This window comes from Sylvia atricapilla, chromosome Z (genome assembly GCF_009819655.1).
Source record: "Sylvia atricapilla isolate bSylAtr1 chromosome Z, bSylAtr1.pri, whole genome shotgun sequence".
NCBI classification, from domain to species: Eukaryota; Metazoa; Chordata; class Aves; order Passeriformes; family Sylviidae; genus Sylvia; species Sylvia atricapilla.
This window is the reverse complement of record NC_089174.1, coordinates 86,526,181-86,543,214: the sequence shown is the minus strand read 5'-3', so window position 1 is coordinate 86,543,214 and position 17,034 is coordinate 86,526,181. Positions and strand designations below refer to the sequence as shown.

At 46.1% G+C, this 17,034-nt stretch overlaps 1 protein-coding gene across 1 annotated transcript; it reads left to right on the top strand.

Moving 5' to 3' along the window:
* Positions 1–4,615: 4,615 nt before the first annotated feature.
* Positions 4,616–15,853, top strand: HDHD2 (haloacid dehalogenase like hydrolase domain containing 2). The gene is made up of 6 exons (XM_066339530.1): positions 4,616–4,762; positions 6,913–7,121; positions 9,370–9,454; positions 12,589–12,805; positions 13,540–13,603; positions 14,731–15,853. Exons 1-6 carry the CDS (start codon positions 4,662–4,664, stop codon positions 14,832–14,834), a joined length of 780 nt encoding a protein of 259 aa, XP_066195627.1. The 5' UTR covers positions 4,616–4,661; the 3' UTR covers positions 14,835–15,853.
* Positions 15,854–17,034: the final 1,181 nt, after the last annotated feature.

The following is a 17,034-nucleotide window of genomic DNA, read 5'->3' as shown; positions in this document are numbered from 1 at the left end:
GCACTCTCTTTCCTACCTCTCTCTCTTTCTCTCTGTGTGCAGTGGGGATATCTCAAAACTGCTTCATCCTGCTCCAGATATCAGAGTTACTGCTCTTACACGAAATACATAATTTTTTCCCCATCCCTGTGGCACTTGGCAGTATCATCTCTTTGCCCTGGAGCTGTATTTTGGTTTATGTAGCAAACCCAGTGACAGGTGAGAATGCTGTCCTGAGGCAGAACAGGATCCTCAGGATCTTTACATTTTAAAACGTGGATCTGCTGGAAGCATTTTCTTTATGATGACCTTTGTGTCAGTCAGAGGTGGAGAAGAAACAGCCTGGCTCAGTTGTTTTCACAGATCTGTCTTCTGTGGACACGGGGCAATGTGTGTGTGGAACACATTGAATTCCTGTAGAATTTTTCTGGGAAAGGAAGGTGGCGGCTGATGTTTACTGAAATAAAAGCCGGTACTAAAGATCGCGAGCAGCAGGTTTAAAATAAAAACGCATGAAAAGTAATTTTTTTTTTTCCTCCTTAGCTGTGCTTCCAGAGGGGCTGCAGGCACACAGGCAGAGCCAGCTGAGCACGTGCAGGGAGAAAGAAGGAGCAGTGGGAATCTCGCCTTGGAGGCAAAACTGGGACAAGTTTCACCCGGCAAGTGAAAAAACAGCGATTTAAAGTGGGGCAGCAGCCGAGGATCAGCGTGCAGGTAACAGGCAGGGAGAGGGCGAGGGCAGTGCGGGGACAGGCAGGGAACAGCCACACTGCTGCTGTCCCCTCGCATGTCTTCCAGCAGATCTGGAACAGCTCTGCAGCTACAACTGCCAAAAAAGCCAAAGAATATGCAAAATATTACATATATATATACACACACACCATAGTAATAGTGTATAAAGCTATACATGAATTCACACGTTTATAGATTAACATCCGTATTACAAAGATATATAAACACATGTAGAATTACAGAAATATATTTATATATTTATACATGGGTATAAGAAGTGGATTAATCGCTATGGACATGTTATGGATGTAATTTAAAACATTTAATTATAGACCTTTAATAGGAATAATTTCTTCCCAATATCCTATATGTATATATTTACACATAAATATATACTAGTTATTATGGTTATATTATGGGTATAATATATCCATGTATATGGATATGATAATGTATTTAGCATATAATCTATATAACTGTATAAATATATAATGATATCGATGTATGGATAAATTATTATATATAATATATATATAGGGAATAGTATATCACAATATACAGACTATTGATTATATTATTGATAAATGGTTTAGGGATATCTATAATGTAGGGCTACAGATACAAACACCTCCATACAGGATATAAGGGATATAATTTACATGATTTATGATCATATCCACACAGGATATGATCCTACATACGTATAAATTGTACGTATAGGATAAAGAGGCTCTAGCAGGTAAAATAAAAGGGATAGAATGGAGAGAACGGGTGTAATTTACACCATTTATAACCATACCCGTGTCACGATGCGCCCCGTGCCGTCAGGGCCCTGCGGGCTGCCCCTCGCGCTGCCTGTCGCGACTGCCGGACGCCGACGGGCGACAGGCCCGCTGAGGGCTGAGGTCGGTATTTATTTATGACAATCATCATTACATTCTATTTTTTATTTGCCGCGCTGGCGGCGGGCGGGGCTGGGTGGGCTCGGCTCCGCCAGGACCCCGCGGGCGGAGCGCAGCACGGCGGCGGCGGGAACAGGTCTGTGCCGGGGGAGCCGCGCTGGCTGCTCCCCCCTCTCCTCCGCGTGGGCGCGTCCGCCACCTTCCGCCGCGAACGGGCGGGCGGAACCATCCGAGTCAGGGAAAGGGGAGCTCGGCGCCGTCGGGACTCCCCCGGTAGGGAATGGGCCAGTCCGTATCCACGTTATGGGTTGGCGGGGAGGGGTGGTACCATCCGCGCGAGACGGGGGTTTTGTGGAACGGGAGGGCGCACACATGTGCCATCAGAATCCTTCCATCGAGGGACGTATATAACCATATATATTTTTATAGAATACATCTGTCTTTCCCTCAGGTTGTGTCTTGTTGTGTTCTTCGTGTCCTTGTCCCAGAGACTGGGGCTGGGGGATCCCTTTGTCCTGACAAGGTGAGTTTTCCTTGGGATGTCATTAAGAAAACGGAAGTTCTGGGGGCCTTTTAGGACTTCCTTGGCAAATCATGAGCTTTTTCCTTAAAATTAGGCTGTGCTGGAAACTGGCTCTGCAGATAACTTCTGTATTTCCCAGATATATAGAGCTGTGAACAGGAGAACTGGTGGAAATGTAGTGTAAAGATAAAATAACAGTAACAGTAGTAGTAGTAATAATAATACTTTCCGTTGAAATTGATGAAGCTTCTTTAGGAGTTCTGTTTTCAGCTGTGTGTCATTGACATTTAACTTTGGCTTTCATATCAACAGATGTACAGTAAAAGAAACTTTTTTTTTCTTATTGCAGAGAACTAGCAGGAATAATGGTAGTTGAATATCAAAGTTTTCTGTTGTGTGTATGTGTGTGTGTGTACACGAGACACCAGGCTCATGGGACTGTTACAAATGCCCATCTCTAAATTTGTCTGCAAAGATAAAACTGACAGAAATTTATTAGGGCAGGTTCCGGTCATGGTGTTGACTATTCTGTGTGCTTTTTTAAAGTGCAAACATGCTACGTGTTGTCCATAATCAAATAAACTGAACACAAAATTGTGGTTACTTGTAGGGCTGGCACATCCCAGAGTGGTTTGGGTACTTAAAGCCCATCCAGTGCCACCCCATGCCATGGGCAGGGACACCTTCCACTGTCCCAGGCTGCTCCCAGCCCTGTCCAGCCTGGCCTGGGACACTGCCAGGGATCCAGGGGCAGCCACAGCTGCTCTGGGCACCCTGTGCCAGGGCCTCCCCACCCTCACAGCCACCAATTCCTTCCCCAGATCCCAGCTGGCCCTGGGAAGCCATTCCCTGTGTCCTGTCACTTGGAAAGAGTCTCTCTCTGCCTTCCCTGTCAGCTCCCTCAGGTACTGAAAAGCCAAAATCAGATCACCCCAAAGCTTCTCTTGTATAATCCCAACTCTCTCAGCCTTTTGAGACGGTTGTTGTCTAACAAACAGGAGAAAATCTTGCTCCATCGGGAGTTTTCTGAGAAACAGCCTCTCAGACTTGTTCATGGAGCAAAATGCAGTGCTTGCAGCACACACGAGGGGAAGTGTTTGTTCCTGGAAAACCTTTAGCCAAGTGACCCAAACATCACCTCTCTGTTCCTTCCCCGGTGCCTTTACCCTTCAGATGCTGGCTTTTATTTTGGGCTGAGTCCTTGGAACCAGAAAAACTGCCTGACTGTCCCTTTTGCAGGAGCATGGAATGACCCTTTGAAGTGCTGGACATACATGAGCCCTGAGAGCTTCCAGGCTGAAAAAAACACGAAGTCCTGACTGTCACCACCTCAGAGTGGCTGTGGTGTGGGCTGCATCACCCTAGCTCTCTTTTACAAAAATAAAATTAACAATATCCACTTTGGCAGAGCATTTTGAGCTTTGAAGCCAGAGCACTGTGTCTTTATTTTCACTGTTGGTATTGGTGGGACTTACTGAAATACTCTTGCTGAGGCCTTGAGCCTGCAACCCTGGACCTAATGACCCTCTCCTCAGCACCCTTGAGTTGTTCAGAGAACTTTATTCTGTTTTGTTTTGATGCACTTGAAGAACAAGCAGCACCTGATTTCCACAGAGTCTTTCGGGGAAAAAACCCAAACCCATCACCCCATCAATTATGTGGGTTTTTTTTTAATACTTTTTAAAATTTTTTTTAAAAATTTAAAAAAAGGATTTTTTTTAATTGTATTAGGATTTTTTTTTAATTGGATTGGGATTTTTTTTAAAATCCCAATCCAGGGGGGCCCATTTCGTACTGTGAGCCGTGCTGGCAGCAGTGAGGTGCTTGTGGAGCCCCTGGGGTGCTGTCTGTGAAAAATGAGGTTCACTTTCTTAGTAAAATTTAAGACGTTTAATAAAAAGACAGTTAGGAGACAGAATAAAGCAGAATGTGGCTGGGTGCTTGGCATTCATCCAAGAGCACAGGGCTAACTAACTCAGAGAACATTTCTTTAAATGAATCAGCATGTTGCATATTCATAGACCCTCATGCATTACTCAAACATTCCTTTTAGATGTTCTCTTGGCTTCAACCCCCCCCACCCCTGACTTGCCCTCATTCCATCTTGCAGATCAATTATTTTTATTTCTCCTTGTGGCTCCAGTCCTTCAGATGAAATTTCCTTGTGGCTCCGTTCTGTCATCCCACTCCCTGGTAACAGAGGATCAATAAATTCTTCCTTTGGAGTTCTTGGGTCTGTCACCATTGCCTTCATCCAGATAGGATAATCCAAGAATTTTGGGGATTTCCTTTGCCATCTCTGAGTTAGCTACATGAACAAAAAAAAAATTCTACATATCACGCTGTAGCTCAAGAAATAAATACATGTATCACGCTACTATTTCCAAGTTTCTTTAATAGCAGAAAATAAACTATATTCATACAGCAGAGTTCTCTAGTGTTACACATATAGTATTTATTTCAGTATTTGCCATAAGCCAGAGATACAATGTGTATTTTTAACCGTGTCCCCTTTGCCCTGGCAGATGTCGGCGCGGCGCGCGCTGAAGGCTGTGCTGGTGGATCTCAATGGCACCCTCCACGTCGAGGACTCGGCTGTACCAGGAGCCCAGGAGGCCCTCAAAAGGCAAGTTTCCCCTTTTTTTCTTTAGGTTTCCTCTGTCAGAGGTTGCCCCGTTGGTATCAGAGGTTGTGTCAGGGCTGTTTGCACGAAGGGGTGAGTGAGCGGGGCAAACACGTGGCCAAATCCTTTGCCTTGTGTTGGTGCCAGGTGAACTCAGCTCAGAGGGTGGAGATATTGGTGTCACCTGAGCCCCTGCTGCTTTCCTCAGGGGCCTGCTTTGTGTTTTCTAAGCCTTTTCGAGATGTAAAACCCCCACTGTTCAAGGTAGCTCCATTGATTCACATTTGAGACAGCCATAGCCAAAGTTGGTTTTGGTGAACTAACCCAGAATCAGTTCAGCTGAGCTGTTCCTCGGGGCTTTGTTTAACTACAGGGACCTGATCTTCTGTCAGATATTTTAGATCTGTGCTGAGATAAAGTGAGGTGACAGAAAAGCTTGGTCTAGGGAGCGAGGCAACCTGTGCAGAGTTCTCATTTCATTCAGACAACACTTTTCTCAGTTATTACCGAGAAAAGTTTTAAAAGTTTTTTTCTGCTAGTTACGCGACCTCTTTTTTTCCTTCTTTTGTAGGGATTTCAACACATTAACAAGCAGGACAGTTTAGTTAACTCTTTCTCTTGTGGGTCAAAGGGTGCCTAAAGACACTGAGGATTAGCAAAATTATTTATTCCAGCCAAGTCAGTGATGAAATAGGACACACAGTCCTGGGAATATTTGTGGTGTTTTCCTGGAGAAGACATCTTGCAATGGACAAGGAGAAATCCCACAGTGACAGGTGATATTGTGGTGAATGAAGGAGGGCACTTTAAGATTCTGAGGCACTGAAGATTAATCAGGATATAGGAGCAGAACTGAACTCTCTACTGGAGCTGAATGGGCTGCAAAGGGTTTTATACTGTTGGACTCTTGGTCAGAGGAAAAGTTCACAGAGGGGTTAGGAAGCTGCATTTCCCACAGATGATGCTGTGGATGTAATTGTGTCCTTAAGGGGTAAAACTGCAAGGAAGTAAAAACTGCTAAAACACTGGGCACTCAATAATTTCCTTTTCACTCACTGCACTGTGTTTCTTGCTGCAGGGAGAACTTGTGCCAGATGAGAGCCAATGTTCTTGAAAATCCATATAATATAATGTGCTGTCAAGGTGTGCAGAGCAGGTGTCAGAGAACAGCCTGGTCTTTTGGCTCAGAGGTTTGAAAAAATTGTCATCCCATTCTCTGTTCTGCCAGTCCATGTCCCTGTCCTTCCCAAAGAGAAGCTGGAGGAATGGCATGCAGCTTGCTTAAGGAATAAATGCAGAGATGCCTGTTTTAGGGTTACAACATTCACAGTTCCCTATCGATGGCCAGAGGGAAAAATCATATTAATTCTTATTTTATTATCAACCAGGAGACTTTTTTACCAGCTCATACCTGGGAAGGGTCAGTGTAAAACAAGAGATAAACAAGAGAAGGAAGTGGCAGGTGCACGCAAGTCTCCAACTTTATTCTGATGTTCTCCACACAATCCTGATGACTGTGTTTGTTCCTATAGCAACAGAAAAAGTGATGGTGGGGGAATAATTAAAGGGAATGCTGTTGAAACTGTCACTTAAAATTATTTGATTGTTTGGTAGCAGTTGCTGTCAGCACAGGGCAATAATGTGGTTTTATGTGATACTGGTGTTCCTCAGGAAAGGGGGAAATGGCTGCAGAAGCTGACATAAAACCACCACTGAGGTAACACAGGCTCCTGGAGCACCCTGAACGAGCCACAGCTGCTGCGAAATTCACCCAGCAGTAGAATTCAACACATTAATTTGGCAACAAGCTTATTCTGATCAAGAAGCGGGACTGTCTTGTTTATTGTGTAGTTTGAATAAAAAGGCTATTCAAATTACTTATCATAGATATGCTGGCTGAGAAGAGGGTGTTGGAATCACTTGTCTTCCTGAGGAATTTTTGTGGTGGATGAGGGAGAGGAGGATGACTTGTGTTGGCCTGAGAGGAGTAATTCTTGCTGCCTGTTCCACATCACGCAAGCTTTTGCGTGGCACCAGTCTCCTGTGTGACCTTGTGATCTGCAGCCTTTTAGGGCTTTTCTTAGCCCCAAAGAGAAGCACAGGTGTGAGAACAGGAGGAGCCTGTGCCCAGTTTCTCCCCTTGTCCCCTCCAGGCTGCGCAGTGCCCCGGTGACCGTGAGGTTTGTCACCAACACCACCAAGGAGAGCAAGAGGGACCTGCTGGAGCGGCTGACGGGGCTGGGGTTCGACATCGCTGAGCACGAGATCTTCACCTCCCTGACTGCAGCCAGGAACCTCCTGGAGCAGCAGCAGGTGCGGCCCCTGCTCCTGGTGGATGACAAGGCCCTGCCTGATTTCACAGGTGAGGAGCTCAGGACACAGCTGGTTGTTGAGCAGCAGTTAGTGGACAGCTCTCTTAGTGAACATTGTGCCCTCGATCATCTATAGACCACCGGCCATGGTGGAGCCTGAAACATGGAATTTTGCAGGGTCACAAAGGGTTCTTTCTTCATTTTAAATCAAACATCAAACAGTCTGAAGTTGTATCTTCTTGAGGAGCAGTGGAAATGGCAGCCAAGGCCTTCAGATAGTCAGGAATTCAGGTAAAACTCAGTACTTTCCATTCATTTCTACTGTAAAATATGAAGTAATAGTTATCACCAGGTCATTGGTGCTTTACTGGACCTACCAGTGCTGATGTTTTTTTATATAGCAAAGATGTGTCAATTTGTGTAATTAATACCTGACTTCCAACATAGATTTTTATTCATGAAGAGCTGAAAAACCAGTGTGTGGGCACACACAGCAGGCTGTTTCTCTGTTAACAGATTTATTACTAAATGCTAAATCTCCAAGCAATTACTGCTTATCTTAAATTGAACATTTAGGTTTCACCCTAAATACTTGGGTACCTTCACTGGTGACAGAAGGTTCATCACCCTGACTCCTCTAAATTGCCATCCCTAAAGACTTGGCTAAAACCTGCTTTGCTTTCAGTTGCTCCCATTTCCCTCCCTCACCAGTAAGGGGAGCAGAAAATGATGTGTTCTCACTTGGACATCAAAAGTAGCAAAGATACCCACTCAGAGTTGAAAACTGTTTAGTGTACACTCAGTTTATTTTTTTTATTTGAAGTCAAGGCAGCAGAAGTATGGATGGCTTGCTCCAGCCTTGCCTTACAAACTGATATCTTTTGGAAGTGTAATTTAAGTAGGTTCTAATCTTGCCAGGATCTAGGAATAATTTCCTGTTAAATTTTGGTGCCATAGTCTGGTCAGAAATCTCAGAGAGGTCAATGTTCAGACAAACAGCCTCTGTGCGAGCAGTGAAACCTGGTAATCTGCTCTACCTAATATCATATCCAGAGAAATGTGCCCCCAGCAATATTCTGTATTTGTGCTCCCAAGAAGGATTTTCCTAGGTGAGAAACAGCAGAGGCAGCAGCTCTTTCACTGACAGCATTTAAGTCAGCTCAGTCTCCGTGGTTTTGGGGATCTTTCCATCAGCTTTTCAGGAGCTGATGCTAATTTTGTAAAAGATGGCACAGGCAGAGGTATCATGAGGGCACACTGGTGCATCATCCACATTGCTTGGGTCTGGAGTGGTTTGTTTGGTTTGCTACAAGCTACAGGGGCTTGGCTCACATTTCCTCAGTGCTGCTCTTGGAACGTTTAAGTACAGTGGAGAGTGCTTTAAATTCCTGCTAGTGGCTGCTATTGAGCTGTTCTTGGCTGATCTCTCTGTTGAAGTTGGTCACAGGCAGTTGAAGGAATCCTTTGCCTGGTTTAAGGACTCAGATGCTTCCAGGCGGTGTCACAAATCCACCGTGGCACCTCTGAGTGGATGTTTTGCTGGCGAGCCAGCTGAGGCAGCAGGAGACCTTGGCTAGCAGAGCCAGCCAGGAGCTCTGGTTGTCCTGGTGTAAAGGGTGTGTTTGAAGGTGGAACAAAATCCTCAGTGAGTGCAGGATGCTGCTGATCACATGCCATTAGTAAAACCCTCCTGCTGGTGCTACTCTGCTTCCACTGCTGGTTTTGTCCTGAGGTGGGGCTGCAGTGGAGCTGTTCCCAAGGGCACTAATCCACCCTGGGAAAAGACCTGCCAGAAAAGCCCAAATTAATCGAGGGTAACAACTTCTGGGCCATGCTGCAGTACCATCTTTATTGTCAGAATCAGACTGATGCGTGGAACAACAGTCAGTGGAATTTGCTGTGACTAGAGGGAATAGAAAAACTGGATGGGATTCACTTGGATTCCTGATTTTCTGTCTGACAAAGCACATAAATATATATAGAGGGGGATTCTCAGGTGGCAAGCAGTCATTCAGTTAAAAGAGGGATTTTTGTGTCCTGATGTATTTCAGTGGGAGTGTGGCAGAATCATCCCACAGCTGCTGTTAAGACTGTCCAGCTCCTTGGAGGATGGAACACTCTGGATAAACCAGCACCTTTTCCACAGATGCTTTCTTCAGCCATAAAAGACAAAAAGACAAAAAAGTCTCTGTGATATGACTGTATAGGAAAATGCTTGTTTTTGCCTTGAAGTGATTAAATGCACTTTGCTGATTGTGGGCTGCTAAATGTGAGTTAGATCCTGTTTTGGTTTTGCAGGGATTGGCACGGATAACCCCAATGCAGTGGTGGTGGGACTGGCTCCTGAGCACTTCCACTACGAGATGATGAACAGAGCCTTTCGGTAAGGCAGCCCCTGACAGGGGTGGAGTGGAGGTGTCCTGTGCTGGGCTCTCTTCTCTTTCTGGGAAGAAAAGAGTGATAGGAATATCACACATTATGCTGTGTGTGAGGGAGTCACTAGTCTTGGTGGATTTGGGTTCTTCACCAGGATCTTCAGGCAGTCCAGATCTCATTTTTACAGCTTTCAGTCTAAATAAAGTGCAGAAGTACAGTCGCAGCTGTCACTGAGGGGAAAAGTTAGCAATTCATCAAGGGGAAATACACAAAACCAGGGATATGGGGAAGAATTCACAGCATTATTTGTGTTGGAAAAGACCTCCAAGCCCAGCCTGTGCCTGACACCCACCCTGTCACCAGCCCAGAGCTTTGGGTGCCACAGTCAAGGCCTTCCTTGGAAACTTCCAGGGATGGGGACTCAAGCACCTCCCTGGGTAGCCTATTCCAATGTCTGATCACCCCTTTCCTGGGGAATTCCCTCCTCATGTCCAACCTGACCCTGCCCTGCCCAGCCTGAGGCTGTTTCCTCTTTTTTAAGAGAGGCAGATCCTGTGTTCAAGGCCCAGCCTTCAGAGTCTGTGTGCTATAGGGAAGGAAATCCAGATTTTAAGGCAGATTTTTCCTTACCTACCTAATGCAGGATATCCAGCAGTATCTTCTGAAGCATTTACTGTTCAGGACTGGCTAGCACAACCTGTTAGGCTGGGTGGACTATGGAGCTGACTAGAGTGTTTTATTTTTGGTGCTCTTTTTGCCTCTGGGCTAAGGGGTAAGTTGGATAGACTCTGTCTGTGACCATCCATGAGCCAGGCTGCAACAGTGTGTACAGAGCCATGTGTCCTTCTCTCTGGTTCTGGCTTGATTCCACACTCTGGATTTTAACTTGTAAGAGCCTTCAGCTTTCTGACCCTGGATGTGAGCCTGTAGCTGAGCATAGCCCTGGTGATGTGTGTGATGAGCCCTTTCCAATCTTTGCTCACAGGATGGTGGCTACCACACAGTTTTGCACCTTAAAATCTGATAAAAACAGTGATATCAAACACCTTAACCTGTCTCTCTAACCATAAAATTCGAAGAGGCAGTATCAAGTACTGCCCACCAGTGTCTTAGGGAGGTTTCTTTGAGTGGGAGGCCAATGCTGATCTCATCTGCTGCCAATCCTATGTTACATCAGCAGATGTTGACCCAGACTGGCCCTGTCTGCCTTGTTAATGAGCCTTGCCAAAGGAATTGATTTTGGAGTTTTACTTTAGATCATGAGTGGACTCTTAATTTCACAGCTGCATGGTCTTAACCTATTGAGTATCCCAGTGCTTACATAATTTTACTGATTCGTATTTCTGTCCTGAATATATTTGTTGTTGAATAATATCCATTGTTTGCTTGGGGGTGAAGACCAGGACACTTAAAAAAACCCAGGATGGGCTCCGTCTGACCTGTGACACCTCAGTGATTTGTTCTGGGTGTGTCCCCCAGTCCACTGTAGGGGATGAACTTTTGCTGGTGTCAGTTCTGTTAGGCCTGGTGGAAACACTGACCTATTCCTTCTCCTTTAGTGCTTGCTCAGATAATTAAGTCACTTGGGATTTGCATTGAAAATGGAATTGCATCGGGATTGCAGAACTCTGATGTGAATCTGATTAAATGCAGTTATCTAAGCACAGGTTCCTGTGTCTGTGCTGGTGAAATGGGCTCTGGAGGGATAAGGGAGGCACTTCAGGGCATGTTTTTTCCTAATAGTGCTTAAAATAGGACAGTTGAACTGTGCCCTAGGAGTGCCTTTTCCTCTGCACCGACTGTGAGGAGCCCTGGCTGACTAATTACGTGGTAGGCAACTATTCCATTGACACCCAACATTAACTTAGGTAAATCTAACCCAACATGAGTCCCAAAACGAGATACACAGAGTCTGGCCGTTCTCCAGGCACCACTTGAAATGACTGAGACTAAATTTCTCTTCCTGTATAAGTGGGATTTTGATGCCACATTTAAAAGAATTCTCTCAGGTGAGATCTCTCCTGCAAACTGCTGAACGTAGTGGTTGTGGTGATGCTGTCAAATTAAATTTTTCTGTGTCCTAGAGGCATCCTCCCATCGTGAACATGTCTGGCTGCTCACAGAAACACAACCCAGCTCTCTTCTTGTTCAGCATGCTTTGGAATGCATTGATTCAATAGGAGTGTTTTGTGATAATTAAGTGAAATGAAATATCATTTATGTCCTGCTCAGAGCTTCCAGACGTCCTCCAGGGAGAATCCAGCTCACCTCAGCCAGCCTCTTACAACAGGGGCAAAGCAAGACTTTGTTTTCTTAAAGGTTTTTGTCTTGTTCTGTTTTGTTTTGTAGATCAGGGTTTATGGGGAAATTGAATCCTCCTTTCTGCCCTGAGAATAACAGCCAGTGTTTTACACTGTTGTGATAAAGATTGGGATGACCTGCATTGCCTGGAGAAAGTGTAAAATTAAAGGGAAAACGTTTGGCAGCCCAGATGCTGTCTGTAGGGCTCTTGTTGCACTAAAACTTGGGAGGGGAGGACTGCACTAACACTGCTGTGCTTGGTGGACCAGGAGCATTCCTCTGGTGCAGTACCTACACAGCTTCCCTTTGCTGCAGGACAGGAGGATGCAGTGTCTGTTGTGACGAAAACCTGCAGGGCCCATAACAGAAATGTGAGAATGAAAGAAGAGGTGCAGGTTCTGTGGAAGGGAGCCTGCTCAGACTCCCAGGGTTAACGGGGAAATTCAGAGGGACATGAATGCATCAAGTGGCTTTGAGGGTTTTTTTAAGCAGCTTGTTACTGTAATTCTGTCAATGCTAAAATATGAAGTTAAGGTCCAATGATTCCTCCTGTACCTGTAAGAAATTCTTCCCTGTGAGGGTGGGGAGGCCTGGCAGAGCAGCTGTGGCTGCCCCTGGATCCATGGCAGTGTCCAAGGCCAGGTTGGATGAGGCTTGGAGCAGCCTGGGACAGTGGAAGGTGTCCCTGCTCATGGCAGGGGTGGGACTAGACGAGCATTAAGGTCCCTTCCAACCCAGACCACCCTAGGATTGCGTGAAAGCCACTTGAGGCCTTCAGTTATAAATATAATGACTTCAATGTAATTTTTGTACTCTCTTCTCCTTTCTTTCATTCTTCAGGTTGATTTTGGACGGGGCGCCTCTCATAGCCATCCATAAAGCCAGGTATTTCAAGAAGAAGGATGGCCTGTGTCTGGGACCTGGACCTTTTGTGACAGGGCTGGAGTATGCCACGGACACCAAGGCCACTGTGGTGGGGAAGCCAGAGAAGACCTTTTTCCTGGAGGCTCTGCGGGGCACGGACTGTGCCCCCGAGGAGGCTGTCATGATTGGAGATGTACGTGGCACAAACCCCTCCTCACCTGCCCAGCAGTGCAGAGCTGCCCTCCCTGGTGTGCAAAGAGGGGTTCCAAAGGATGGGACTGTCATTTCTGGAGAGAAAATGGAACTGGGGAGGGGGCTGGAGCCCCAGGAGAGGCTGAGGGAGCTGGGAAAGGGGCTGAGCCTGGAGAAAAGGAGGCTCAGGGGGGACCTTGTGGCTCTGCACAAGTCCCTGACAGGAGGGGACAGCCGGGGGGGGTCGGGCTGTGCTCCCAGGGAACAGGGACAGGAGGAGAGGGAATGGCCTCAGGATGGGCCAGAGGAGGTTTAGATGGTATATTTGAGAGAAATTCTTCACAAAATAGGATTTTGAGCACTGGCACATCTGCCTAGGGCATTGGGGGGTCCCCATCCCTGGAGGGGTTTAAAAGCTGTGTGGATGTGGCACTTGGAGATATGGGCAGTGCTGGGGGAATGGTCAGACTTAATGATCTTAGAGGGGCTTCCCAACCTAAACAATTCCATAAAAGTTCACAGGATTTAGTGTGTAATCCATGGGGTTTTCTCTCTTACTTCAGTCACTATTTGATCAGGCAGAGAGCACACAGAAAACCACCCCTGTGCAGTGTGACCAGTGGGGCAGCTGAAAGCTCTGACTCTTGTGTCGCTGCTTTTAAGTGATGTGCAAAACACAAAAGGTCATGGAAGTGTCTGTGCCCACTAACCCACTGCTCTCCCGCTGTGTCCCAGGACTGCAGGGATGATGTTGGTGGTGCCCAGCAGGCAGGCATGCGGGGGATTTTGGTAAGGACAGGTAAGTACTGGATGGATCAATAATTTCAGGAGACAGTGGTGCCTTCAGTGATCTCACCTGAGCCCTGCTCACCCTCCACATCCCTGCTGGGGTGGTGCAGGGGCAGAAGCAGCCTGTCAAGCAGAACATTGTGACAATAGGTTCAGAGCACAGCACGGAGCCCCAGCTGATGGCAGGGTGACCAAAGTCATACATGGGGACAGCTGCTCTTGTAGGTGTGAATTTTTGCTCTGACTCAAAAATCCAGAGCAGTAGTCACAGAACAGAGGGAACTGTTACTGTTGCATCTTAGTTTGCCAAAATCAGTCACAGCAATGTGACCTCTGATTGTGCAGGAGCTCTGGTGACATTCCTCAATAATTACATAGGTCGTTATAAATGTAATTTTGGTTTGTATGGAAGTGGAACCTGGAGGGATTGACAGGAATTGTTTTTGTTGTTGATGGACCCACGGACTGGGTAAGGTCTCTTTGAGGTGGCAGCTGCTCCTGCCACACACTGTGATATGTCAAAAATTAAGGGAAGTAATTCTGCTTTTCTTCAGAAGAGTCTTCAGAGAGGCACTCTTCATCAGGAACTGTAGTGGTAGAACAGGGATTATTGACTTCAGAATGAAAAACATGAAATTTAGGTTTTTTAGCAACAAATTCCTCCCTGTGAGGGTGGTGAGGCCCTGGCACAGGGTGCCCAGAGCAGCTGTGGCTCCCCCTGGATCCTTGGTAGTGTGTAAGACCAGGTTGGATGGGGCTGGGAAAAACCTGGGATAGTGGAAGGTGCCCCTGCCCATGGCAGGGAGTGGAGTGGGATGAGCTTTAAGGTCTCTTGCAACCCAAACTATTCTGGGGTTCTATGACTATTATTATTTTAAGAACCTACAACGTGGACATTTGCCAGTACAGCAGAGTGAACCAGTGCAATTAACACTTCTTTTGGTTCAGAGCTGGATTCCCTGGAGGAATCCCCAGCAGGCCTCAGCATTTGTCCAGGGAAGCCTTGTGGGATGATTTGGAAAATAATGGGCATTTTCCTGGTTGGTACTGCTCTGACAAGGCTGTAATTTTAACGAGGACAAAAACAAGGTACTCAGAGGAGTTTGGTAGAGGGATCTTTGTGTTAATCTGTTACAGGTAAATACCGTCCAGCAGATGAAGACAAAATCAACCCAGCTCCCTACTTAACCTGTGAGAATTTCCCAGAGGCAGTGGAACACATCCTGAAGCAGATGCTGTGAGAAAGGGAACAGCCAGCTTGGAAGAAACATCTGTTTCACACCATTACCTTAATCCTTGCTTCAAAACTCAAAGTCCCAAGATCAGTGCATGCATGGCATCCATCAGAAACCACCCTGTGCTCTGAGGGGCAGGGGATCCATGTGGGCCCAGCACGCACAGGGAGTGTGGCACTGTTTTCTTATTTTCACTTTTCAAAGAATACTTGATGGAAAGCCCTGTCTGGAAAGTGTCTCCTTCTGCAGAACAAGGTAAACTGAAAACACGCACTGAAACAGTCAAGTGAATAAAGCTCTAACACCAGCAGAGCCTCACTGGGCCTGTAATGATACCACTGATGTTTCTGCTCTGCTCTGACTTAAAGGTAGAGATCATGCACGTTTAGAAGTGACTTAAATGAAAATATCACCACTGCTGAATAATAACTACTTGTGGCTGTCTTTCATTAGAGCAGATCTTGTTATTTGCTTTTCGAATTTTACATAAAATTAAAAACTGTCAGCATTTTACAGATGTTTTAATTAGATGCTGTTATTAAAAAGAATGATACAGAAACAAAACTCTGGTATTAAATGCCTTAGAGACTGTGACTTTTTAAAATTAGGCTTCAGCAGGGTCCTATTAATGCTGCAGTTGCAAAATTTCACTGTTGTTGGGGATTTTTTTGTTTCTTTTTAATTTTATGGAAAAAATCCTTCACAAGCCATGGGGACAGATTCCAGTTTTTACAGTTGGTTAGCAGAGCTGTAAAATGAAATTTAATTCTGTAGCATGCAATGCTTTTTCTATGCACTACATCCCCCAATATGAACCAACTTTGTAATGATGGTAAAATGGCTTTTCTGGTCCATTTGCAAACTGTAATAATCAAAGTCCTTTACAGTTGTTTTACAGTGCTCCTGTGTGTTAAATTATTATATTGTAATTATGCATTACTGGAGTATTAACCTTATTGAAAATACAGTTTTGTGTTAATGAGCCATGCTCGTTCTTGTTAAATAAAACCACGGTGATGAATGAATTCCTCACAGTGACAGTGTCTCTTTGCAGCCTCCCTTGGTGGGTAGTTACTACGTTCAGATTTAGTCTCTGCCAGGAACAGAAAGGGTGGATGGAGGAGACTTTGCAGGAGAAACACAAGAATAAATCACAGAATCATTTAGGCTGTAAAAGTCTAAGATCATTGAGTCCAACCATTCCTTAGCACGGCCCAGGCCACCACTGACCCATGTCCCCAGGTGCCACATCCACACAGCTTTTAAACCCCTTCAAGGGACAAGGACTGCGCCACTGCCCTGGGCAGCTCTGCCAGGGCTGGACAATCTTTCCCAGGAAGAAATGACCTGAACCTCCCTTGGTGGAACTTGAGGTTGTTTCTTCTCATTATGTCACTTTCTGCCTGGGAGAAGAGACCTCTGAGGAACAGAAGCCATTTTTAGATAGTGTCTGTGGGCCCTTGTACTGCCAGCTTCAGTTCTGGATAAATTCACACATCTGGGTTTTGTGCCAGCAATTCTGAATCCCGGCTTTGAAGGATGTAAGGGAGGTCTGTGGCCTGGGATCAATCAGGTGCAGGAGGTGCGAGATGTATCAGCAAAATTCTGTGAAAACGTTCCCTTGGAAACTTTCAGTTACATGTGACTGATGCAGTAATTAAAAGGGAGTGTCAGTGCCTCAGAGATCCTGCAATGTGCTGGAAAGCACACGCAACCCTGGTGCTTGGAATGCAGACACCAGCCCAAGGGAAACGGAGGGAGAACTGCATGGAGGTGAAGTGCCAGGAAGGAGGGTGAGAGAAGGCAGTGATAGGACCTGGAGCCTGAAAAAACAACTGGAATTCCTGATGAGAAGAGTGTAGGATACGTGACAGTGGTGGCTGCCCACCTGGCCATGCGTGTGAGGACAGTCCAGTGTGGGGACATTCAGCTCTACCCTGCACTGCTCACTGCAGCAGGGGACTGTGACACACCTGAGCAAGGCACTGGGGCAGCTCTCCTGAGGCCAGGCTGAGAGAGCTGAGGCTGTTCAGGGTAGTGAGAAATTCTCTGTCCCTGTGTGCAGGGAGAGTCAGAGCAGGGCCAGGCTCTGCTCCAGGCCCAGCTGTGGCACCAGAGGAATGAACTCAGGAATTCCCCCTGCACAAGAGGTACAGTTTCTGCCCTGAACAGAGACCAGGGAGGGGTGGAGTCTCCCTCTCCAGGG